This window comes from Melanaphis sacchari, unplaced genomic scaffold (genome assembly GCF_002803265.2).
Source record: "Melanaphis sacchari strain LSU unplaced genomic scaffold, SCAv2.0 Contig49_pilon_pilon, whole genome shotgun sequence".
NCBI classification, from domain to species: Eukaryota; Metazoa; Arthropoda; class Insecta; order Hemiptera; family Aphididae; genus Melanaphis; species Melanaphis sacchari.
The window spans coordinates 1340763-1367332 of record NW_020271334.1 but is presented as its reverse complement, the minus strand read 5'-3'; the positions used below and the strand labels follow the sequence as shown (position 1 = coordinate 1367332).

The following is a 26570-nucleotide window of genomic DNA, read 5'->3' as shown; positions in this document are numbered from 1 at the left end:
GACCAAAGTTTCATAGAGATTAGACTACTGTATATCGCCAAGTCTTGATCAAAACACTCGAGGTATAAAAATGATTCGCAATAAAGTAAATGACTGGTTGTAAAAAAATAGACAAAAATTCCGTTAAGAAATCGTAGTATTTGACAATCAAGTAATAACGTATAGAAACATTTGTCATGTGTTTTAAATAAAAACAATGTGTTGGTTTAAAGAAATCTTAAAAATAATATTTTGTGCTTAATAATGTGATTAAAAATATAGAGCAGTTTTTCATAACTCTTTAGTATTTTTTATTTGAATAATTTTTTTTTTGTTTTGATCGTGAATTTTAGCTTTAATGACTAAACCATCAGTACTTCACACTCTCACTCACGCACACACACACACACACACATATAATATATAAGATTTAAAGAAATATTTTATCATACACATAATTAGGACTGGGATCTTAATGTCCAAAAAAAATCTTAAAAATACCATTAAAAAATGCAAAAATGACTTAAAAACTCAAAAAATGCACTATAAAAATGTATTTAAATTATATTTATCGTAGTTTAAAAATAAGAAAAAAATTATTTAAAATAATACTACAGCAGTGTATTTTTTTTTTTTTTTAATTATATTATTCGTTGTTACTTTTTTAGTTCTACTACACTTCTATTTTCCTAATCATTCATTGTAAAATAATAATTTAAAAAAAATTTGTTATCGACGATAACTTGTCGTGCTATATATAATTTATTAATCGTACCGTTGCAGTTTGCCAAAAGTCTTTTATTAATTGAAACAATTTTTGTTTATTTTATAAAAAAAAATTGTGAACAACTAATAAAATGCACTAAAAATGCATTTAATGTTAATTTTATCAGAAAATGCAAAAAAAAAAATTACATTACTCTAAAATAATCAGTATCACCCAAAACACATTTTATACTTACGGACTAACGTTTCAAAATACCAGAAAAAAATATGCCTTTGCATCAAAATCCCAGCCCTATACATAATGAATATATAATAAGAAAACGATAAAATCCGTAGAAATAATCCATCTGATAATAACAGTAGTTTTTCTTAAAAATATGGCAAAACACAATTTTTTTATGAATGTTTTTCAAGTAGACTAAATTAGTTAATAATTTTGATGAACTATGACTATCAAATTACAACCCAATTTATCACTTTAATTAATTATAGTCCAATTATTCTATTCTGAATTCACTTTAATATAAACAATTATGTTTTCTGTTAAGTATAATGTCTGCCAAAGAAATGGCTCTAGTAAAAATCAGTTTATCGTTTTCTTAAAAATATTTTCTTTGTTCTGTATCTATTATAATTTATAATTTATGATAGCTCAAAAAATCTTAAAAAGTAATTTATTTTAAAAAAAATGTTATAATATATGATTTAAGTATAATGCCAAATAAAAATTAATTACAATATGTAGGTAAATGGATTATTGTCTTCTTTTGTTCAATATATAAATATGATATTTCCAAAGTCATTAAAATAGTTAAAAAAATTTATGGGCAATAACTACAATTCAAATTTGTTACCTTTAAAAAAATTTACAAATTTTTCACAACACATATTATTATAAAAATAAAAAATAAAAGCAATAACGTTCATGTAAAATGTATAGATATATTATCTATCTCGAATTGTATGTATTATTACTAAGTTATTGTATAAGATATACTTAATTATTGTTTTACAATTATTTAAATATTAATTTAAAATAAAAATATTTTATTACTATACTAATACTAAAATTATCTTTAGTCTTGTGTCCATGATATTGTATTTAAATCTTGAAATTTAATGAAATATTTAAATGTAATACTACTTAAACAATTCTTAAAATGTCGTGTAATAATTAAAAAAATATTAAATCTGAATTACTGATTATTGTACCTCTTATTATTATAACTTCTAATGTTAATAAAAAATATAATTAAATTTTAAGTTAATACGTAACACGATGACACTTCGCTCAATTAAAAACTGATCTTCATTAGTTGGGTTGACGGGAAACTTTTAATGTTGTCATCAGCTTTTGACCAAGACCTTTTAATATGTCATTGATTTCTTTTAAATGGTTCACGTGATTGCCGATAAACCTCTTGGTCGTCTGTATTTTTTCCAAAACTGATTTAGTTTTTTTTTCTAATGAATCGTTGGAAAGATTTTTTAATCTCTAAATAAAAACAAATATTATAAAGTTATAGGATTGTTTAAATCGCACAATGAACAATAAAACATAAGGTGTTAAGGTAAAAATGTATACTTTTTCCTCATCAATTATGTATTTTTCAAGCTGTTCAAGTTCCTCGATAGGCTTTGTCAGAACATCAATTTTGTATGCTACGTAATCTACAGTTATGGCAGTGTTTTCGTACATTATCAATCCTTTTTTTTGATATTCTTTCATTAGCGTATCATCGAAGTCCGAACTATTCCGGAGACTGGAATATCGCTGTAACTACAAAACAATTGCAGATAACTAAATTTAGATTAAAAAACAACTTTACACCGCAGTTGTACTGCACATGAGTCTTCATACGTCGGCGATCGTGATGTTTAAATTTTCTATGAACAGATCAATCATGGCCTGAACTTCGTGATCTACGAATTCTTTGGTTGAATTCCTCGCTATTTCCTCAGTGGTCAGTTCAATGCGTTCCAATAGCTGTGCGTCTATTTCAACAAACGTGCTTTGCCTAGAAACTGGACCAGCCTGTGTCAAATACTCGAGTTATTAATGTTTTTATTTTATATTTTTCTCTTAAAAATCACATTTTTTTGTATTATACCTATTACCTACACGTCATAGGTATGTTTCAACAGTAAACTGACATTATTGTTGAATACCATTTCACTTTGCTTTTATGTTAAACGTGTACATACTCGTAATATTATATAGTCTCCATGCGTGCAAGTAATATAAGCTAGTAAATAAATATATGAGCAATGAAACATTTACTTGTAAATTCATATTACAGGTATTTATAAATCTATACAACCGTATATAAGTAGATAGCAGAAGGAAGCATAACAAACACACTCATACTTTGCGTTATGCCAATAATATTATACATAATTCTAAATATTCATATAAACAGTGACAAAATTAAAAATAATAAATATTCTAAAATTTTAAGATAAAAAAAAAAAAAATGTTATCTAAAGCTAATGATTTAATATATTTTCCACGTGTTAATTTTATAACATTTCGAATATTTAGTAAGTATATCGTTATTTAATTTTTTGTCAAAGATTTACCTACTTCGACAAGTTGTGATATTAAAATATGTTTAATTCATTTATTTTAAATTTAACAGGTTTTCTTTTAAGAGAAGATAACCGATGTTTTTTATCTGCTTGTGATACAACTGACATAATATAATAACAATAAAAATCTAAACATTTTTTATGTTTAAAATAATTCACATGAGATTTTTTTTCAAAAGTATATTCGAGTTTTATATATTTATATCTACTGATGTGTTATACCAGATACAATTAAAATATTATTTTAACAATTTTTTTCGAAAAAAAAAACAAACATTAAACGATGACAGAATCTCTTTATTCTTTATAACACAGAGTAATGAATGTATAAACCGTATACATTATTAACAGTATCTACTACGTATACGATGATGTATGCAATATTTTCGTTGTTTAGTAAACAAAATTCCTCAAAACAATTAATTACCATTCATCAATTAGGTGTATCATAAATAAATAACTAAGTTGAACATATTATATTTACCTCGACACTAGCCAGACACCCAGCTGAAATCAAGGCTAACCACAGTACAGACTCCATGACGGTTAGAAACGATCTGCTTTGACCAATGTGTACAGTTCACTAAAACAGACTGAAGACTAAACTTGTATAATATAGGTGTACCTATATGTATTTGTATTTGTTTTTTATATACTTTTTTTTTTTTTACCGGGTACTGTTATTTTGTTTCTGGTTTTGTAACGGACGGTTGTCCGCTCGTGGTCACATAATAAATATCGTATAAAAAACCGTAATACACATAATACTCGTATATTTCACAGATTTTTACAGCATGCGTTCTCAAAGTGGTTCTCAACCCCTTTTCTGGTGCGTAAAATCACCCAAAATATAGCGTACACTACGTTATTGATGCAGCGTTGGTTCTTTATAAAACACAATATAGCGTGTATTATACATTTATTATTATTGTCAGCTGACAATGAATTGCAGTTTTTTAAAATAATGATCGTAGTCGGAATGATTAGATTTTGATAAATTATCATAGTTTAATATACGTAAATTCCCAGTTGAAGAAACAGTCTAAAGAGTAAAAAAGTATGAAACGTGTCTGCTATTCTTGTGATACGTCAAAGTCATCAGATTTATTAGATTTAATAATAATTAATATAATTGTACACAAAATTGCGATAAAGAGTTCAATTAAAAAAAAACAGTGTTTGCTCTTTACTCAGTCACATCGTTATTTCATTCTTATTTTTGTCATATCGTTTAACTGTGATTCTTCTTAATCGCTAAACATTTAAAATAACAACCGAGTACCTACCTCAAGAATGTTCGTGAATTTACGCTATCAAATTTAATTACGATTATATTTTTTCACAGTGGATAAAGTAATTATTATTTATAATTTCTTAATGTTAAATTCATATTTTTTAGGAAATGGAAAACTGACGCTTAATTTATTTTGATCATTAAAAATGTGGCCACATTTTTCTCCGTAAAACAAGCTATTCGTATTTAAATTACATTAAAATATAAAATTGCCGTATTATTAAAAAATCATTATAATATTCTGTTCCTATAGTACCTAAAGTGTATATATATATTCGATCGGATTAATTGTTACGAAAACCCTTATTAAGGATTTGTTGTACACATTTTAAATATTAGTCGCAAGATCGTTAATAAAATTACTGTGCTACGAATTTCTCCTTAATTATGTTATCATTAATTTCAAATGTGGAGCGAGTAGATAGGATATATTTAAGCATAGTTAATTAGTTTGATTATAAATTATAATTAATTAGATTGGATATCAATTAATTTCCTCGATATAAATAAATATCTAAAATAAGACATATTTTTATATTCAAGTTATTAATTACAAACAAATTATAATAATCAATACCTACCACCAACTACACGTAGTCCCTGTAAATATACTACCTAATTTAAATTTAAATATCATGGCAACAACATATATTTTATGCTGTACCTACATTAATTTATGGAAATATTTTTTCTTCGAATAAATGCATATATAATTCAAAACAAACAGTACCGCTATGACTAGAAAAGTTAAATTATTATATATTTTTTTTTAATTTTATAAGCATAGTGCAAAGAATATAAAAAAAAAAATTAACAAGTTAAAAATAACCTAATTTTTAAACTTAATGTTAGTTATTTCTTAAGAAATAAAAGAGAACTTGATTTAATTAGATATTAAGATTCAATATTTTCTAATCACTAGTCAGCAGTGAAAATAATTACGAATAGTTGAATTAATTAGAGTCGATGAAGAGAATATGAAATATGATCTCAGAATACAATATTTAAAAAAAAATATTTTGGTAATTTAATTCAAATATTTTTACGTAAATTAACTTTAAGTTAACACGTTCAAAACAATACTTGACTCTAAAACGGTAGTAATTTTAGTTTTTAATCTATTAATACCTAATCTTGGCAACACCGCTTAATATATACCAACATTGTGATAGCTTAAAAAATATCAGTACTAATAATATGTATAATGTATATTTCAAGGCAATTCATTAAATTAATTATAAAAAAAATATATATACCAAAGTCATTTCCATTTTAAGTACCTTATAACTTATTTAAATACAATAGAAACTGCATTCATTATTTATATCTTGTAGATTATAAAAAAAATAAATAAATATATAACACGGGTTAGTAATTAACTGCGTTTATTTAATAATATAGGTCATTGTAAATATACCGAGTTCAAGACGTTTTTATAGGTACTTTAATTCTTTAATTGATTATTATAGTGTACATGGTACATATTTAGATAAAAAAATGCCTGTTAAATAAGTAAATACACAGGTATTTACGTGTTCGAGAAATTAGAAAAATATATTTTTCTCGGTAAAACCATGATAGAGAATTTTTGTTTCATATGAAATTATGAATACAAACTAAATAGTTAATGTTATTTTATAAATAAACACAATACTTGGTTTTTTGATACCAAACCTGGTATGATCTTTAAACAAATATATTATAAGTGTTATATTTATACACCGGGAACACATCGAATTTAGGAATTTTAATTAATTTAAATGTTTAAAATTTGAATTGAATATAATATTAAAAAATAAGAACTTGTTACCTATTGTAAAAAATAATAATACAGTAAATTTATTAAATAATAAAAAAAAAACAACTTTATTCTAAATTATGACTTTTATTTCTTCAATAGAAAATTAATGGATGATAATTTATTTTTATATATTATGTAGATAAATAATACATTTTACGGTTAATACTCGGACAGTATTAAGTTCAAGATTGACACATTTTTATATACGACAGTTTTCCAGTTGATTTACCATCCATAACTAACAAAGTTATGTTCAGTAGTGGATTCGACCATATGGGCCCTTTTATACTAAAAAAAAAAAGAAAAAAATCTCATTAGATTAGTTTTTTATTTTAAATATTTTTACAGTGTTGTAAAAGTATCAAATATTTTAAATAACTACTTTTCAAATAATTTTGGTGTTTAATTTTTATGTTTAATTTATCATTATTTAAAAGTACTACATTTTAAATTGATAAAAAAAGTTGAAATTAATTCATTAACACATTTTCATAACATTAGATAATGTTAATGTAAGGAAAATTGCATACGTTGTAATATCTTGTATTGCGGAATTTAGTTATTAAATAATTGTTTATCAATTGTTATCATACTTTAAAACGTGATAAAGATGATAGGTATTCAAAAGTTTTCGTCGATCGGTCATGTTGAGTTTTTATTTTAATCATAGTTGTTAAAATATGCATTTGAAGTATTCTAATAATATGATAATAATGTATAGATGAACCAATAACATTTTCAAAGAATCAAAATAAAAAATAAAATAAAAAAAAATATTAGAAAAGTAGAGTATTCAAGACAAAACGCAAGTACAGGTATTTCAAATACCATCTAAAATATTTGACGCTGAAAGTGTTTAAAAACTATTTAATATCCCAACAATATCGTTTGAATACTTTTACTCGAATACATGACAACACTGCACATAGATGGTTTACGGTACATGACATGTTACTTTACTTCAATAAATGCATGTCTTAAGGTATCCAAGTACGAGTTGTAGTCCATATCTCCATTTGCTGAATTTCTCATGAATTCCTCGTTGGTTTGATTTATGTACTTGAATAACGCATCTATTTCTGAAAATTGGCTCTTTTTTTTTCGAGGTACCGACCTACGCGGTGCCTATATAGACACAACAACCACAACATTCGTTTTGAAATATTTGTATCGAAAATAAACTATGATCACATTATTATAAAAAAAGTACCTATTATTAAAACATCTGTTTTGTATATGTTTTCGTTAAGACATCGAAACGTCAATTTAATTACATTTTAACGCGACAATATTAGACACGGTATTGTAACGCTTTAGGTACACTATATCATATATTATGATAGCCGCATCTCATAATTAAGAAATTCATGAAAAATGAAATATTTATACTCATTATACACAGTACGTTAATTAAGAAAATATATAAATTTAGAAATAAAATAAGGTGTAGACCAGTGTTTCCCTGCAACTATTTTTTTTACTTACATCTCTTTCATGTTTTCAAAAATCTCACACTGCCCCCCTCCAATAATTTAAATAATAAATAATTGTTAATTTTTTATAATCAGCAATTTAATCCTAGTAAAAAGCAAAATCCGACAATTTTTATTTTTGTTGTGTGAATATTATATTTTATACATACCTACACATAGTGCTAAAAATTATTTATAGTAACTACATTATTTTTAATTATTTTTGATTGTACGCAGTTGAATATACAATTAATTTAATATAAGTTATGAACAAAAAGTGAAAAAAGAAAGTCACAATAGAATCGTTCCCCCTAGCGCCCCTTAAGTAAAACGCCCTTTCAAAATTAAAAAATCCCAATAAAGGGACGGTATCGCCCACATTGGAAACCACTGATATAGACTATAGGAGGTACTTAATATTATTACATCAGGCAATATCCATAATAATTGGTTTATAAATGAATGATACATGGAAAAAATATATATAAAATGTATATTTTTATTATCAATAAGATACACTTAACTATGTTAATAAAGTAAATGTCTTTTAGAAAGATTTAAATTTATTATAATACATATTATAATACCAAAGTAGGTACATTAAATTACGTGTGTTGTACGTATAAGCCTATGGGCTATAATAGTGTAATATTTTTTACGTTTTTACGAATAAGATTTGACATGAAAATATTTTTATTTTTTTTAATATACATGAAGTGTATGATTATAGTAATATAAATTACAATATTATATTCTAACTAACTCTGTTTCGAAAAGTCGTTTTTCATAAAAAAAGTTTTAAAAAATTATGTCTCATTAACATTGTGCTCCTTACCTCGGTGATTAAATTGTCTACCACAGGCGTCTCTGGTGTTTGAATATAATGTTCATCTATTACTTCAGCCTATAAATATATTATATTTTTAAATTTAACAAACATTAAGCATAATATTATACATATTAATTTTCTATAGCCTCAATCTTTTAAATTGTACAACTATAGTTAATTGACGTAAACCATTGAACACATCTATGTATGATTTCATAAGTAAGCTATTATAGTAAAAATACAATTTACAATATTATAAACTAACAAACTAGTGATATAAACTAGTGATTCCTATATAATTACTCATATGGTGTTTATTTTTAATAAGTTCAAAACATTTTTTGTGTTATGAGTAGACGTGATTTTAGTTTTTTTATATAGCTAATCAATACATTCATTGCTTAGAAGAATCAGTTACTGAATTAATTTAACACTGACGATAAATTTAACTGTAAATCATTATTTATTATTTACCTCTACGTCCATAAGACATCCAGTTGAAACCAGAGCTAACCAAAATACAAATAACATGACGCTTAATGGTTTAGAAGTTTTACCTTAAACAATACGAATTGTCTACTAAATCGGCCCGAAAACTAAACACAGTAATATGCTTTATATGTTGACATTGTAATACTATGTAAGAAAATATATTATTATTCAGTAGATTAAAAAACTTTTTTAGTTGGAGTGAGGAGCTATTGACTTAGCAACAACAATGTGTTTGATAACAAGTTGTATATTTCCATATCATTAATTACTTAACATAAAAAAAGTTAGACGCTTATTAAACACTTTATGCATGCACAGGTCAGTTAAGAATAATTATATACAAATAATACATATGAAGAATAAAAGTTGGTTTCATTCAATTAAAATTTAGTTTTAGAACAAATTAATTAATTCACTGACTCCAAATGTTATTGTTTTAATAAAATATTACATTTTTTCAATTTATAGTTTTTTGACAAAATGTTCACTGTTTACTACTAATCTTATTTAATACAATAGACAATTTAAGTAAAACAATTACATTTATAGCAATAAATGAATATGGATTAATATTTGTCATGTTTTTAATAGTGATTTTTGCTGATTAATAAATTAGAAGTTACTTGATATTATGTTGAAAAACGTTGATTTAAATCTCGGTAAAATTAAATTTTTTCCACATTAAGTATTTAGGAGTAATTTATTTTAAAATATGTGACATGCTCATAATAGCACATATATATATACATTATGTGATATAAAACTAATAATTTTTGTTTGTGAATATTTATAAACACAGTATATTAAGCATTTGCCGTAACAAAAGAGGAGGATTCTGAGTGTGCATCTCATTCAGCGACCTAATTAATCAATTAAAATTTACGAATCATTATACTTCCGTTGTATAATCAGATTGTTTTAAACAAATATTAAGTATTATTCAGTTACAATAACGAATAATTATTTATTCGTTTACTCGACCGCATAAATAAGACGAACGCAATACAAGACTGGTAAATCTGTACATATTTTATAACTCGTATCGCGAACGCAGCCGGAGTAATGTTTTTTTAAATAAGTATGATCCGGCGCAATGAAATAAAAATATATTGTAACGCAGCATTCACCGTTGCATTATAATATCATTATTGCGTATCTTAATTATGCGTGTCTTGGGCGTACAATAAAACGGGCATAGTAATAATCACATAATTCATTCATCACGTGTTTGTACGTTAAATACTGAAAAAATAGGAAAAACGGGAGAAAAAAAGTTGCAGTAAATCTTTTAGATACCGCCGAATCGTTTTTTAAAGACGGCGTAGTCGGCAAACGCACAGAAAATTACGGTTATTTCGCGGCTACCAAAAAACGGCGTTGATGTCTGACGATGCCCCGTGTTCGGGTTACGCGTGTTTTTCTCTCGGTACATCAACGCGTGTTATACACGACCCCTTAAAGGTTTACACCGGGGGGGGGGGGGGGGCGAAGAGCATTTTTGAAACTTTGGCAAACGTTTGACCGCCCCCAGCAACGGACCGTTAATTACTAAATTCGTATATTATTTATTTTATTATTATACGAAACGCCGTATTTAATTACACGCCGTCGTGGTGCCACATAATAAAACGGCCGAATTAAATGGGCCTATACGTCGCAAAGGCCCGCGGTGTACCGCCGTCGCGGTCGTCGTCTTGGTTACGAGACCAAAACACGCGGCGCCCAGTAAAAAAGCTTTTGCCGAGTCGACGCCAGAGAGAACGGTGCGCGACGAGCGTGATGTATTACGATATTATAATATTACATATCGTACGCTGTGCCTTTGATCTTAACGCGCGCTGAAGAATATTAATGTACAACGTTTGCTCGTCTGTGTGTGCAACAAACATGTGTGCCCCCCCCCCCCATACGTCGAGACACGGGCCCACTACGTTATAATTTCCATAACTCGGTACATACGACGGACCGTCAAAAGCCTGTGTGTACCTTGACAGGAATGATCATCTGATGGGCTCTTTTTCGCAAAAAAAAAAAAAAAAACGTTTGTTTTATGTTCTACTGCGAGGTTATATTCCCCCCCCCCGTTCCCATCTATATGCACTGGAGTTTTTCGATATTTTAATTAAAACCCGAACGCAATCGGATTCGACGGCGTGTGCATTCATATACATATATTATATAGCTGTGTGTGTACAGCTCTTTCTCCCGTACACGCGGTGGATGCAGCGAGTATATCGCTGAGTAGCGAAAGTCATTAAACACACCAGTACCTATATACTGTATATACACATATACGTCGTACACTCTTTTGCAGCCGTTTTATGGTTTAAAAGCCGAACAGTGTTTTTATATACACATGACGCGTGTACACAAACGTAAATCGTTTATACGAAAGGGGTTTTCGCAATTTAATTTTCCTGTCTTTTCCTAGTTTGTTATTATTATTATTATTATTATTATTATTATTGTTATTATATACCGCGAGAGTACAAAAGATGATACCCTTCACGGCTGTTCAAACTATCGTACTCGTGAACGCAACACAACGCAGATAAGACTAGGTATAGACGGTGACACAAGTCCGGGACCCCACATATTCTCGTTGTCCTATTCGCAATATAACCAAAGTAACCACCACAGACAAACACGGTATAGTGCTGCACTATGTATACGTAGGTACGGTGTGTACTTTAATCGCTATTAAACACAATATGGTTGTATCTACGTTTTTCTCGTGAGATATTTTTCGTTAAGTTAATACTCGATGGACGTGAACACCTGCACAGTCGAATCTATATTGATCCGGAAAAAACTTCGTCCGAATACATTTATCCCGGACGCCGAGATTTTTTACTGCATTTAGTATATGACCTGGTTTTTAATAGAATACATGTAAAAATGTAAAATACGTGCATATATCATTCTATATATGTTATATTTTACCGGTCGGTCCATTTAACGCGACATTCATTATTTCAAAAATCATTAACGTCTACGAATATATTTGATTTGATTTTTATTTTAAGTCGTAAAAATGCATAATTATTTTTAAAAAATGTACATTTCTACCATTTTTTTTTATCGGTATAATTTTTTTAACGACTTCATTTATTTGCAGTTCCTTGTGCCAAAGCATGATATTTTTTCGAGTACTTCGATGTATAAAAATCGAATTTTGGACGAGTCATTATTCACGAGCAGCTTATGAGTTTCAAGTATTTAAATTTTAAGCGAGCTGAATGCATTGGTAGGTATCTACCTCGCAAAATATCAGTCCACTGTTCCGCACATTTAACCTTTAATTAATATTAACAACACAAAACTACTTATTCAAATTGCATAAATTGAAAAATTGAAAAATATTCTTTTTCGAAAGTTGAAATCAAAAATTTTTGTTCAAAAGAGTAAAAATTGAAAAAAAAAATGATAATAACGATAAAAAAAAAATAGTAAAAAAATAAATATTTTTTTCCCAGCACGTTAGTGTTTTCCGAAATAAAAAGTGTCTTTTGTTAAATGGATCGAGTAGCTATGACTATACTTAAAGGTGTGAATCTAGATACTACTTACTATACAAATGGGTTATGTGCTATTGGGCCACTGGGAGGTGTACGCATGAAATAGCTAGATATATTATTGTTTGTGGCGATAACAATATTGTTGATCTGTAAAGCTTTAAACACTTGATGAGAAGTTCGTTAGTTTGTGTCCCCCATTATTCCATAGATCCGTATACTCCTGCGGGTAGCGAAGACGTCGTTGGCCGGCAAACGCATGTCGGAATATTTGGACAGATTTTAGACACGTCTTCTCTGCGGAACAAAGGCTTCAAAGCCGCAACAACAGTTTTGAATTCCATTAGTGCGCCCGTATCATTCGGATTACGAACGTTATAACGAGCCGAGTCAGGTCTCTGAGGATTTCGTTGCCACCGCCGCCGTCTCGTTGCATTTTGAGGGTCGTTTAATTAAGAAGTTTTGGGGATTCATTACACTGTAAAATAATAACCCAAGTCTCCTGGATCGCCCCTCGACCATCCCCATCGCACCGCGCTGGCTTGGGTAATTTCGTCTAATTATGATGTAAACGTCTGTACCTACATTACAGTAGCGGGCCCCGTTATTTATAATGTTGTACCGGGGTATTATAATAATGTAATGCATAATATAAATACATATTATAAATGTACCTGTAACAGCCGCGGCATGTTAGAGCAAAGAGCAAAACTGGATACCTATTCACTCTGCGTCATGTGAGTTTACACACCCAGTACCTACGCCGAGATGAGAATAATAATAGCTCTCGTCCGGATAACGTAATAGTGTTTCATAACATTGCTTACAATATGCTATATTTTGCAGTGGGTCAAAACGCGCATCCCGGATTCGCAATGTGCGTTCGTCATGATCGCATCTAAATTCAATGATATTACGAGTGTATTTTTTTACTGACAGAACATTAAAATAACTTGATTGTTTCCAAATAATAAATATACACTGTATTATATTATCATCACTCGTCGCGATAATATTGTCTGTGTATTTTTCCTCATAGGGGCGTCTTATGGCGAAAAGTAAAAATAGAAAATAAAAAGGATTTAACACAACCCAATAAGTGACCATAACATAGTTTCATTACTTTTGACTTTTATAAGATATTAATTATTTGTATAGTTACTGACTTCTTAAGTAAAAAAAAAAAAAAAGATTCATTTTATTAACAATTTTGATTATTCGCATAAATCCTTAAACCCACAGCAACTGATCATGTACCATGTATTTAACTGTTTAAATGTAATAGTAAGTTGATAATAACCAATTTAAAACAATAATTAGTGTGACATGTACATTTCACTGCTCCGTTTCATTTTCTAATTTAAAATTTCTTTTTGTCTATATATTAAAATTTCATTTTTTTTTTTTTTTTTGAACTATTTCATCATTTAAGCATAATTTGTTTAATGATCCAAAGTTGATTAAATCGAAAACTTTTGGGGATGTTTAAAAACATATATATTCACATTTTATTTCATTTTTATATTCATTATGAGGTATTTCTGCGTTGATTGTAAAATAATGTTAATAACAATATATAATATCCGGATGTTAAAGCAAATAGTTATATTTCAACAGTCTGGTGGTAATAAATTTAATAAAGTCAACGTAGTAGAATACATTTTAAAAGGTGTATAAAATAAATTGCGGACTACGGTCTACGACTTAATAACAGTTTAAAAACATTTAAGGGCCCACAGCACTGAATATAATATTATTATTCCAGCGTAAAATCATTGTGAACACTAAGCACTACATAAATAAAAATAAATGAAATAGAATATCACTAAAAAATATTACACGTTGACAGGCTGCAGATATTTAAAATTCTGAAAATTGAGTATGAAATATTTCCTGATAAATACAATAATTATTATTTCGTAGATATACCATTGAAGTAAATCACGACAATTATTGACCGGAATAAGGAACTCGGACAATATTGCTAAACATCTTAAATCTTATTGTTGTACATCGTATATTAAGTGTAGTCCAACTTCTATCGAAATCGAATCATACGTTTGACCGTGCTTCGTACTTGTGTGGTAGAAGGTGTGGCTAAGGTGTACTTAAAGTTCTACACAACGGGAATTCGATTATGACACACGTAATTAATAAGTTTTACTTTATACGTACAACCAACTCGTACGGTAAATTCAAAATTATTGTCACTTTATATGCTCACTGTTCAAATACGAAATGAAAGCAGCGCGTGTCGCACGACGTATACATATTAATTATTATTATTAGTAGCAGTAGTAGTAGCAATATTAAGTTTCAACTATGTCTGCTCACAGGACACAGCTGAATATTTATAGTATTAATATATAATTTTGGTATTGCCTGTGTATTATTATGCAGCTCCATAAACATAGTCGGTCTGCATTGACTTAGTCCTTGTTTCCGAAAACTTACGCTCAAACTTTACGGCAGGCTGAATCTGAATACCATGTCAATGTACACGTTATGTACTCGAGGTTTTTTATTTTTTATTTTTGTCGAAAGTATGGAATTTGTAGAAAAAATACGTATTTCTTTCTTTTCAATCTGCAATATTTTCATAATAAGTTTAAAACTTTCAAGCACAGTTGTATAGACAACAAAACTCACTTTATTTTTAAAATAATAACAATCATTTTTTTTGTTTAATGGATTCAGATAACGATTTTTGTACTGAAAATGTTTATATTTTTGCAATCATCAATTTTTGTTTACTTCTTTTATTAACTACGGCCCTTTAAAGTTAAGAAAATGTATTAACTATTATATTATTATGTATTACAATACTACCCGTATGAACGTGTATTCACTTCTTATACTCCGTTAAATGTAAACGGTGTAAAATTTTAAAACAGCTGTTATTAGGGTTATGTTAGACCTATTATAAAATAGAGATGTAAAATTATAATAAATAATTTTTTTATCAGGTAATAAAATACCCACGAAAACTACGTTATTAATCAATTCATTCGTTTAGAGATTTTTCCCGGACAAATAAACAGACGGCAAATGTATTTTTGCGAGTTTCTTGAAATATTAATATATTTTATTTGAGAGTTTATAATATTTTTTAATTGTAAAAAAGTAAATTTACCAAAGCTGTTCGATAAATGTATAACAATGTTATTGTCTATTGTCTGTAACCAACGACAACTATTTGAATAACAAAAAAAAAAAAAAAATAAATAAAAAAAAATATATTTAATTTTAATTTTTCGAAACGTGATTTTTGCGAGAGCCCGTTTTTAAAATATCTTTTTATTGCCTATCTATATCTAGAGCATTACAGAAAACACTATTTCTAATTTCAAGTTTATATGTTTAATAGTTATTGAGAAATAGCGATTAGCGAGTGGCATTTGGGTTATATATGTATATACATTTATTATATAACACAAATTTACGTATTAATGAATATTAATCGAATACTTTTAACCGATTCGTGGATGCGTTCAACTAATAGGTGCCTATTTAAATTCCAAGTTATTAATATTATTAATAAACTGCGTTGTAGGTGATAATATCATTAATCAACCGCTGGCAATAAACAGAATTGACGAGCGTTGATCAATATGCGCGCAAAAAAACTTATATAAATTTGATTTTTTTTTTTTTTTAATTGGGCCACTTTATATAGTCACTTTTTAATGGGTTTTTTTTTTCCAAACAAAATTGATTTTACGTAATTTTATCATTTTAAGAGTGTAGAATGTACGCGATACTTCTACAAATGGGCAAACATTTTCAAAGAAACGTCGGTCTTTCTATTAAAACAATTACAATTTCTATTTTACTAGCATAAGTGGACGCCTTGGGTCCAGTTCCGTCAAAACTAGAACGGCAAATGAATAATAATATGTGACACTGTGTACACATGTTGCTGATAAATGCTGAGACGTGGACACTGCGGTTTGTCCCATGACAGGCAGTGGGTGCGTCCGGGGGTAGATGACACATCCGGTCATCGAACCCAACTTATTTTTCCATTTAACGTAACTAGGTAAAATCCAGGGGTGGGGAGGAAATAATTTATTCAATAAAATTGTTTGCTTATACACAAATCTTAAGGCTTAGATACTATTGCAGGTATTATTATTATTATTATTATTTCGTACCCATTAATCAAATTATATTGAGTATACGCAGTTTATCAACAAAAAAAGTATACCTTATAATTCGTTTGATAAAAAAATAATGTAGGTAATCATAATAATCCTGTAATCATGGTTTATGAAATAATAGTATTAGATTATTTTTAAAACGTGAAATAAATATACTTTACGCATAATAATTTAAGTGAGTAATTTAACCGACGTTAAATTTATTATTTTTTAATTCAGACGGTTTTAAGATTTCTACAGTTGGCATATTAATAGTAAAGGGGGGATAAATAAATGATTCATTTACCCGCCAGCCAACATTTTAGTGGTGTGAGTGTCCCTCCCCTCACAAAATAACGTCACATCATACCGTATTATCCGGCGCTTTGCGTTCACCATTTACCATCTGCAGGTCGACATATTGTGCAAGAAAGATCCGCACTCGGAGTTTTAAAACGACGACTGACTCTGAGTGGTGTTCATCTCGTCGACCGGTCAGTGGCAGTGGCAGCCGCATCGGCGTTCCTCATCAGGACCGACAGAAGGTCGCTTTTGAACACGATTTTCCGTCGTCCGACAACCGGAACAAAGCGGACGATTACTGCCACGAGTCGTTATGCGTTTACTTCCTATCTCCTTTTTTCCAATTTTGCACTTCGCAGTGTGTCGACGATGCGTTTTGTTATTTTTATTGTTATTATTGCCTGATAGTTATTTTTTTTAACCATCTACCGCAATGATTCACGTTGACTCTTGTCGAGTTCACAATAAATAAATCTGAGAAAAATATCGCAAAACAGCTTGTATCGCGAGACGCTCAGCATAGTCATATCGAAACGGTAAAGCTAATGACATTATTATTATTCATATTTGGCTATTTCAGTCTTAGGTATACTTATTAAGTAGGTACCTATAGTTAGATCTGTGCTGCAGCCGCACCTGCTGCTGTACAAATAATAGTAACATAATGCACTATAACGTCTATAATTCGAATTACTCTGAAGAACGATTTTTTTCTTCTTTTTTTTTTTTAATCTACTAGACAAACATTGTTTCAATACAATATTTATTATTATTCAGAGGCATAATCATTATTTAATCCCCGGTGAGTTCAAATAATTCTGTGCAAACGCGCGAACGAAAACGAACACCGTTGGCAAATGTGTACTGAGTGGGAGAACAGCTAACTTTATTGAACACGTCCCATCAAACATTAATTGTTGATCGTGAAACGTTCTCGTTTTCGTGTGTTTCTATACGCGATTATGTGTATATACGTGTTTCCGGGCATATAAACAGACAATTCACGTAAAACGATACTACGATCGAGTTTCTTGATTGCTCTCTCTTTAGAAAAATAAATAAATAATAAAAATAAATAGCGCTTAAATTTCCTTCGGAATTTATATTTATTTGCACACTATTGGTACTTTGTTACAGAACGGGCGAGTTGAAGAAAAGTTTGCGTTCGGAAAGGAGTTTGGATCGTCAAAGTGTATACATAAACAATGTTTGGACTGCAATAAGTCAGCTATTATAAATCTACTTGTCTCTAGTATATACGAGTACCTACATACGTATCGTTTTAGACTGTTGGTTGTGCCTGACGTTCAAATCGAAAGACTAAACTATCGTAAATAACTGTTGCGCGTCAATCAAATGAGCAGCAGACGAACAGTGCAGAATATTATACAATCGTAGATTCACGGAAGCGTTAATGATTCCGTATTGAAAATGATACGGTGGGCTAAAACTGTCGATCGCATAAAAACATATTATAATATTAAATCATGTATGATAAATAACGACTGATCACAAAAACTCCGTTGTAGTAGTAAAATATGGTCCGAAAAAATAATAACCATAATCATAATAATATAATATAGGCATTGTCGGTTGTTTTTGGCTGGTCTAATGAAGTGATGTCTGATCCACTTGATTGTGAACGATTATTATTGTATGTGCGCATTTCCAAATAAATTAATATTATGCAAATCGATTGTTGTTGTTGCTTTATAGTCGAAAATAAAAACAGTGGACGGAAACGTTCACCAAACGTTAATTTAGTTATTCGCCGAAATAATAAAATAATATGACTATTTAAATATGGTAGAATTATTTTTATGCAAATCGAATAGTTGGCTTGCAAAACGTTGAAGGTTTTCTGCCGTTGGTGCGGTGTACGCAAACCAATCATAAATTATGTAACAAATAAAAAAAAAAAAACACACTTAATTGCTAATAAAGATACCTACATACAACTTGCGAGATGTGTTCTTCGCTAGTTTAAAATTAATATTTAATAAAAAAAAGTAGATACCTATTCGCGTTTAACTCGTCAACGTGTAAAACGTTGTAAGACATTTGAACGCGACAGTATACTTTATTATAATTGGACGATACATCGATAAAAAACATCTCTCAGGTATATCCATATAGATGTCTATAAATATATATTAACGGTGAAAGGGAATAAGTCAATTTGTCCATTATTCGATTGTTGTGCTATATCTTAAAATGTACGATGTAAAATAAATAGAAATAAATTATTATTTTTATTATGGTTATTTTATTATCGCGATTTTATTTTTGACGAGTGCTCAACTGTTTATTTGTTTTACCTGCTATACTCATCGAAAAAGGAATAATATTTTTAAAGATAATCTCGAGTGTATTATTCGCAATGTCATAAAGTTTGTCGCGTTTAACAGATGGCATTAAACCATAATCTAGAAAAGGAAAACTCTAAGAATAATATAATTATTTTAAATTTAAAAGTTTAAGACAATAACGGTTTAATCGTGTACAAATATAATTTTCGTTTTCACCCCGTGGGTGGTGGTAGCCGAGGGGGTAAAAAAACATGTTATTGATTGAAAAAAACATTGCAACCACTCGTGGCCGTCGCTAAGACGCAAATATTGGCTTACGGAACGAATTTGAATTTTCGTTCACATACCTTTTTTTCCTTGTTATTATGTTACTATTATTTAGGGCAGCTTCGTGCGCTTTAACGTAAAACTACTAACCGTATTGGAGATGTCTAGACGACAAAGAAAAATATTTATGAAATAACGTCACTGTATATAATATACTCGTATAATGTTCGAATGTCGTGTCGTAGAAGCAATTTTGCAGTAGCACTCGAAACGATCGAAACCGTCCTAAAGAGCCTCCCGAAGAAGAAAATTATTAATTTAGGTCTATTATAGACCTATAATTATAGTGCTTCGCGTGTTTTCGACGGAAAATTGTATATAATAATATTAATAATATAATATATGTATACGAATTCCTTCTCCAATCGCGACCCGCGGGAACTTATACTCATTTTCGGCATTTTTCACTCAGATATAACGTATTTTGTAACTTACCTACGTACTTTTAACTTTATCGTACGACTTACATTTTATTTTTTTTCGTTAATCATACACACGGCATAACATTCTAAATTTTATTTTTTTATTTCATCCTATTCGTGCGTCTGGTTCAATAAATTATAATATATAATATTATTTATGGAAATGATTAGTTTATTTTGTGTTCTAAGCCAACGGTTTATGAAGCATGTCGCGTAGAACGAATAAAAAGTCATATTTTACAATTTTATCGATTGGCAATAAATGTATTGGTATTTAGAACAGTTCTAATTTCAGTCATTAGTAGTATACGCGATTGATCCGTAATATGCACGAGTGTATGCGAATAAAGGTTTAAAAACCTCTGTTCTAATTTCCAAGCTCATTATGTTTTTATATTATACGACTGGTTCATAATATTATGAACCTCGGTAAATCATTTTCTAGTAGATTTTTTTTAACAGGCAAAATGGTTTATATAATGTAATTGTTTCGTCTAGTTAAATGCATCATTTAAAATTTCGGTGCAAGATTTTTTCGCTTCCGCTCGATGATATTATTTTAATAATTTAGTAATATTAGAATCGCACGACGATAATAATATAATATATTATAATGTTCGTACGATTGTTTTCTCGCCAATACTAACCCTCGCCACCATACGCTCACCTGCTAAATTAATTGCCTATCCAAAACTCCTCTGTGTCGCCATAATATAATAACTTAATACTATCATAGGTAATAATATTTGTGTGCACGATTATATTATTGTAAACGCTCGATCATCGTCGTTCACACATTATAAACTTATAATAGTGTATTGACATTTCGTTCACTGAGCATGCGTATATAATCTCAGGGCGCGTTCTTCCGATAAAGCTGAAAAGTCTTCGCCGCAGCGGTATTTTTAATACCCCGCCGTAGGAATTTGTCTTGTTTACATTTCGCCGTCTTAATATAACAGACACGTGCTCCGAGGCTCTGTAAATATGAATGGTCCCGTCGATTTGTATTCACCCTACTCCTCCCCTTCCCGATCATAAAACAATGTGGGTCGTACATAAAGTCTCAAATATCATTTCGATTGACTGAAGTGCGTCGCGTTTTGTTGTTTCGTGCGATCAAAATTTTAAGCCCGAACAACAGAGTTATTAGAAGGATTGCAGTGAAAGGACTCAATACAATAATATATATGTCAATACAGTTAATAAAACAATATATCGTTACCTGTGTATAGTAATGCACGTTGTACATGCGACATCACAACTATGATATAGACAAAGGGGTTAATAATTATTATGGTTTTTCCAATATCCGATTGGTACCTATTGTACCTATTTCATATAAAACAGTATGCACTTCATACGTAACATCTGATACTTGCATAATGACGTGTAAGCGAAAGAGGTGAAAAAAGAATAAAAAATTACACTCAGTGTCATTAAACACTTCTGTAAGAAAATATTGATGTTCACCTATTACGACCAATGCACAACAATGCATGTAAAGTTATCACATTGCGTACAATATATTTACTTAAGTAAATTTTTATGTTTGGTAATTTAATTGTTTGTAAGGTTCAACATGTATTTTTTTTTTTTACTGAAAATGTATAAATAATGCTGATTTAAATAATTATTATCGATTATTGTTCAAAACAGTAATAGTGTAATTTAGATTATTTTAACAATATTAGATTACAGTAGACGAGTTAAAAGGTCGGTGACTTTATACAATCTAATTCGGTATTCAGTGTATTTACGAAAAAAAAAGCAAAAAACATTATAATAATAATAATTTTTGCATGTAAAAATGATTATTATAATGGCTATTATAATAATATTATTTTTATTGTTTTATTGTTGTTCTTAATGTTCTTTCACCGTTGCGGTTGACAACAACAGTGGCGTCTACAAAATACTACCGAAAAACGCGTTCAAAGGACTGACATGGAAACAAAACAATCAACACTGTTGTGTATACACGTAAAATGTTCAAAATGTTTCTTGTTCCACACGTTTCAGTCTAAGAAAAAAATAAATAAATATTAACAAATAATTTCAATAGAATATCCGTTTTATACAATATGTATACAACCCTCGTAGAATAACACTAATATATAATGTCTAGCGTGACATATATTATCAAAGGTTTTGATTAATGAATTATTTTTCACGAAAAACTTAGGGGTTTAAAGTTTAAAGTGTTTATATCTACGTAGAATAATAGTTCTATATATTATATTATACGATAAACGTATAGTCCACAATACACATAATATTTATAACAGCTTATAATGATTTTGTCGTATTTTATTTTACATCAAACCGAATCACATTTTTATTACTGTTATCAGATAATAAATAGATTATTAGCACACGCGAGTTATTTCATAACTAATAATCCATTTCACGATGCATACTATGACTTTGCTGAACTGTTTCTTATAATATTAAACAATAATAATTATTATCGTAAAGTAATAATAATAATTCTAGTTCACAAGTGTGTATATAACAACAATTGTATGCGATTATGTATATAACGATATAATACCGCATGTAAGCTGTGTATTTACAGCCTGTGCTCTCGAGATTATATATTTTTACAACATGCACTTAATCGCACATTTTACTTAAATAACATTACTGTAGTAGACGGTAACCATAGACGAAATTGTCTTCATTATATTATAATAATATACTATATGATAGATCTTTAATAGATTTTTTTTTATAATTCCAAATAATATAATATGTACTATTTTATAATGGAGTGTTTAAATGTTTTTTATGCACATAATATACTACGTGTGACAACTAATATAATAATATATGTATTTTATTTTGATTAATAAATAATTTATTAAATATTCGTTATCTTTACTATACATTTTTACTAAAATAACTATAATCGAGTACCTCAATTATCAATATTAACCACGTGTTAACACATTTTTCACACTCGGACATTCAAGTCGTTATAGTTGAACTAAAAATACGACAGAGAAGACTTGAACATAATAATAAAATTTAAATTTACTAAAACAGTAATCGTAATATATTTATGATGTTATCGTTCAATGCTTTGCGGTCATAAATTATTGCACTCGTCATAAGTACTGATCATTTATATTAATACTTATGGAATATCTATCACAACCATCGGTTAAACTCGTTCACGCAAACTGATGTTAGTTTTTTTCTTCTTAACCCGTTCATGAATAATAATATGCGCTGTAACGTATTTTACTCGTAAAATTCTTTGCCTAGTGACTCGTAATTCATTTTCACTTATGTATTTTGGGTGCCAAAAATTCTGCGTAAAAATAAAATACTATTTATTTATCTGTGTGTATATATAGATGCATATAATATAGCCTTAAGCGATGGATAAAGTTTCATGGTTTTCAAAAACGAGGAAGATGCCGAAGGCTCAGTGGCGCGGGGAGAACGTTGGTGTATTTTGTAAACGGCCCGTGGGAAATCATCCGATTGAAAAGATCCGTAAAAACCGCTGGTCAGCAATTAAATGAAACTGCACCCCCTCGTGGCATCCGAAAAAGACGCATTTCAGAGGCCAATGACGTTAGATTTTCAGGGAAAAAAGCATTTTTCCTTTTTTTTATTATATTGTTATTATTATTATTATTACGCCATTTGTCGTTTTACTTTCGATCAGAGTGGTTAAGTGATTGGAAATACGGTCTTAGATGACGTCACCAACACACTTTCAACGTAATATATGTTTAGACTGAAGCCCAAAATAATCGAATAATCGAGCATTATAACCGGACGTAAAATTCACTATGGATTAGTTGCGTAATTATTTGGATAAAGTAAAAATACTTTAAATTTAAATTATTGATTCCATACTTTTAACCACGTATCGTATATCCACGCATAGACGACCAGGCGGGTGAATGAAATGATTACAATTATTATAGCTTTCGACAGAAACCTACAGTGATATTGAGCACGATTTTATCTGTACTGTCCGCTGTAGGAGTAAGACATGATATTACACAAAATGTAACAATTACCTACATCATTTTTTAATTTTTATTAAAAGTATATTTTAACGAATAATTACCACCAACCAATAGTATCTCTCTTATTCAAATAATAATACGCGACGATCATTAACGGTCGTATAAATTTCAATAACACGGATTGCACTTATTTCGGCTTCTTTTTTTTTTTCGACTTCTTAGTTATGAATACATAGATATTTTTTAGATCTCGATATTTAAACAAATACAATTCGTTGCAAAAAAAAAAAAACATTTCCTTCATAAACTTGTCAGCTGTCAATGGTATCTAACAAAAGGCACTCGCGTACCGAACTATACGGGCATTTAGATATGAAAGTCGATTATATAAAATGTTTTTTAATGCAATAATAATAATATAGTACCTATTGGCTATTATTTAAAAATAATTATATTGATTATATTATTATTATTATTTCGTGATTTTTATCTATGCCGTTAGACGGCGACAGAAACTATTATGTACACGATAAACAACCGATAATGTTTCATCATTTTGATAAAATGCTAATAAAGTTAAAGCCATCATTATCTATTATCAGATAATTACAGTATTTCAGAGCAATTTATTTTTTTTATCTATGTATAACATGTTTTACGTTACTTTTTATATATAAAAACAAATTACAAGGTTATTTATTTATAATTATGCGTTCTAACATATGCTACTTTAGTAGATATAATCAAAATGTGGAAAATAAAATTGAATTTACTTAAGTGTTTCTTTATCAGTGTGTTTTAATACAAGTAAATATTTTGAATGTGAATATTAGAAAATAAATATTAAATCTATCAAAAAGATTTTTAATGCTTACTAAACAACTTTTGAAATAATATTCATTTATTTCTTAATACAAAAACACACTAGAAAGCAATATTATTATATTGTATTATACTGTTTATGATTTTTGTTACCAAACGTATAAAAACAAAATAAACACATCACTTTAAGACCCATATATTAATCACCCCGCTCAAAATCTAAAAGGATTAAATATTCAGATATTTCTAGTTCAAATTTAGTATAGTTGAAGCACACATATTTATAATTTATTTTTATTTTTTAGCTTATATAAATAACTAAATGCACTGTTCAATGGCTGAACATATGAATTGATATTATTGTTCAAATACATTAATTAGCGATAGAATAAAGTAATATGTTTATTCAATACTGTAAAATTAATCAAACATTAAAAATAATTAAGCCTGGGTCGATACAAATTTTGTGGACGGTACAGACTAATAATATTTCACCATTACTCTAACAAGTTTCAATCAATTTTTTTTTTTTTTTGTTAGTAAAAAACATTATTTTTGATTAAATAAAAATTATTAGCTCATAATCATTTTGATATGTAGTACGTATATTTACATTGCGCACAGAGAAAAAAAACATCAAAATCACAAATTCAAATTATTTGAGTAAAAACTAATTAATATTAACAAAATATATCTAATAGACTAATTATAATATTTTAATATTAGCATTTAGTATAAAAACTATATTAATAATATCAAAGAAATCTCATCGTACTAAAAATACATTTTTTATATTCTTAAAAAATATGGCAAAGAATTATTTGAATTTTAAATTGAATAGAAATAAATTAGTATCACTATATTCACAGTATTTTAAATCTTAACAATAATTTTTAAAAATAAAAGTAGTATTTACCTATAAGGTCATATTATGTAAAACTTATTTTTACTAGACATTACTATTTTTACAAACATTTTTATTTCTATTTTTTAAGTACAAATTTTTCCAAGAACAATGGCAATATTCAAATACGAATCTAGTTAAAACTATAGTATTTTGTACGCCTCATTACTTAAGTCCTATTCAGACCATAAACATAGAGTATAGCTGACACGTATTTTCATGAATACATTTTAAACTTAAATTTGTTACTAACTAATTTTTAACTCTTTTAACTGTATTATTATGTGTTTTAAAATAATTCAGTAATTCACGTCTGCTTTATGGCTAAAGAAGAATGTCATAAACTCATAAATATGTTAAACATGTTCATAGCGAAAACGGTGGAGAATAATCAAAAATGTATTTATTAACTAAATGCCGTCAATATGAATTACAACAGAAAGAGATCAACAAGTCCGACCTACTAAAGAAAGTCCTGTGGGCCGTGACAAAAAATGGAAATAGTAATTATAGCTAATAACCGCTCTGACTCTAGAGTCTAGTTTAAGTTTAGCTTATAAGATAAGAAAAATATGTAGTTGTTACAAGCTAATCTGATCCAGAAATATTATATTATGTTCACGGCATCGTGTAAAAATCACAATTATTTTGTTTTCAA

The 26570-nt window shown here is 28.7% G+C and overlaps 3 protein-coding genes across 3 annotated transcripts in view; 1 reads left to right on the top strand and 2 right to left on the bottom strand.

Moving 5' to 3' along the window:
* The window catches only part of LOC112598630, a 70967-nt gene extending 52175 nt beyond the window's left edge, over window positions 1-18792 (top strand). Inside the window, exon 3 of the mRNA XM_025345152.1 lies at window positions 18277-18792. Within this exon, the coding sequence (XP_025200937.1) occupies window positions 18277-18477 (201 nt within the window). The 3' untranslated portion in view covers window positions 18478-18792. The remainder of the gene's footprint in view (window positions 1-18276) is intronic.
* Window positions 1787-3903, bottom strand: LOC112598628. The gene is made up of 4 exons (XM_025345148.1): window positions 3779-3903; window positions 2567-2740; window positions 2291-2485; window positions 1787-2200 (listed from the first exon to the last, which is right to left on the bottom strand). The coding sequence occupies exons 1-4, from the start codon at window positions 3833-3835 to the stop codon at window positions 2018-2020; spliced, it is 609 nt and encodes a 202-aa protein (XP_025200933.1). The 5' UTR covers window positions 3836-3903; the 3' UTR covers window positions 1787-2017.
* On the bottom strand, window positions 6493-9325 carry LOC112598631. Its single transcript, XM_025345153.1, has 4 exons — window positions 9165-9325; window positions 8697-8765; window positions 7350-7514; window positions 6493-6677 (listed from the first exon to the last, which is right to left on the bottom strand). The coding sequence occupies exons 1-4, from the start codon at window positions 9219-9221 to the stop codon at window positions 6615-6617; spliced, it is 354 nt and encodes a 117-aa protein (XP_025200938.1). The 5' UTR covers window positions 9222-9325; the 3' UTR covers window positions 6493-6614.
* Window positions 18793-26570: the final 7778 nt, after the last annotated feature.